Below are 1,505 nucleotides of genomic sequence, written 5' to 3'. Positions count from 1 at the left end.
TGCTTGTCGGGGCGGTGTGTGATGCAAGCGGCAGCTGGAATCGACGCCCTGGCGCCTCCAGGGGCCGCTGCACGCCGTCCCCATCCGCCCCATCCGGCCCATACAGACGGCACGCCTCTGCATCACATGCATCAAGCAGCACCACCTCTCACCTCATCGTCCGAGGCCTGCGTCTCCGGGATGGCGGCCAGCCGGTCCATCACAGATTCGATGCCCAGCGGGGACAGGCGCCCATACTCGCCCACCACCCAGCAGATGACCTGCAGCGGGGGTGGGTGCAGGGCATGGCACGGCACAGGTCTACGGCAGCCGTGGACCGCCGTGGCTGCTGCGGGCGGCAGCCCGGCCCTCCTCCAGCCTGCCGCGTGCATGTGCCGCCTCGCTGCGTGTGCACCACCTGCCCCGCCAGCGTCAGCCCCCGCCACCTGCCTGACCCGCCACCCACCCACCACACACACCAACCTTGAGCATCACATGCGGCAGCTTGGGCCTGCCCAGCATCTCTAGGTACCCCTCCACAGCCCCCGCCCGCAGCTCTCGGTCCGCCGCCTCATCCTCCTCTCCCGTCCCCTCACCGATCACCCGCGTCAGGTTGTCGGCCAGGCTGGTGGGCACCACCTCGCCTGCAGGCCAGCGCACGCAGGCGGGCAGGGCGGCCAGGGCAGGGGTCGGCAGGGGTCCGCAGGCGGGCAGGCCGGTGGCACAGGGACCAGGGGCATTCTCACAAGGGAGGCAGGTGAGCAGGCAGGGAGCCAGGCAGGGCACCACTGCCCCACGGGCATGCACGCGCGCATGCGCCCATGCACGCTGGCCGCCACCGGCGCGGCCAGCCCTTCCATCCAGCCCTTCCATCCAGCCAGCCCCCCTCCTCACCCGCCGCCTCGAACAGCTCGTTCATTGTGTCCACAAACCAGACGTGGTCTGGCGCGTACCGCTCAGCCAGGTCGCACAGCGAGCGCACGGCGTCGCGGCGCGCCACCTCGTCGCCGCCCTCCCGCAGGTAGTTGAGCACCTCCCCCGCAATCACCTGCGGGGGGGGGGCGGGCACAGTGCCGGTGGGGCGCAGGGCGCAGGCGGGGGTGGTGTGTGTGTACATGTGTTGTGTGCGCCAGCGCACCAACAACGGCGCGGGGCGAAGGCGGGCGGGCAGGTGCCGGGCAGATGTGCTGGCGTGGCGGCGCCCAGCGCCGCGCCCTGGGGCTCGCTGCGCCTTCCACCAGCGTACAGACCCCGCCCCAGCACAAACACCCGGCACAGCCATCCGGCACGCACCCCCACCAGGCACCCCCCACACACACACCTCGATGTTGCTGGGCCCCGCCATCTTGTACAGCAGGCCCAGCGTCTTGCGCTTCAGCGTGACGTCGGCAGACCGCAGGCAGTCCACCACAGCCAGCTGGTGGTCCTGGGGCAGGGGCAGGGGGGGGCGGGGGGAAAGAAAGCACGGGGTGAGAGCCCTTAACGGTGGTGGTGGTGGTGTGGTGGTGTGGTGGTGGTGGTGATGG

At 71.2% G+C, this 1,505-nt stretch overlaps 1 protein-coding gene across 1 annotated transcript in view; it reads right to left on the bottom strand.

The window, feature by feature from the left end:
- Window positions 1–721: 721 nt before the first annotated feature.
- Window positions 722–1,505, bottom strand: part of CHLNCDRAFT_35777 (hypothetical protein) — a gene marked incomplete at its 3' end in the record, with an annotated part of 3,263 nt that continues 2,479 nt past the window's right edge. The window contains exons 8-9 of the mRNA XM_005846850.1: window positions 1,301–1,405; window positions 722–1,027 (exon numbers count right to left, since the gene is read on the bottom strand). Coding sequence (XP_005846912.1) covers window positions 722–1,027; window positions 1,301–1,405 — 411 coding nt within the window. The remainder of the gene's footprint in view (window positions 1,028–1,300; window positions 1,406–1,505) is intronic.

The sequence above is a fragment of the Chlorella variabilis genome (genome assembly GCF_000147415.1).
Source record: "Chlorella variabilis unplaced genomic scaffold CHLNCscaffold_12, whole genome shotgun sequence".
NCBI lineage: Eukaryota > Viridiplantae > Chlorophyta > Trebouxiophyceae > Chlorellales > Chlorellaceae > Chlorella > Chlorella variabilis.
This window is presented reverse-complemented; position numbering and strand designations above follow the sequence as displayed.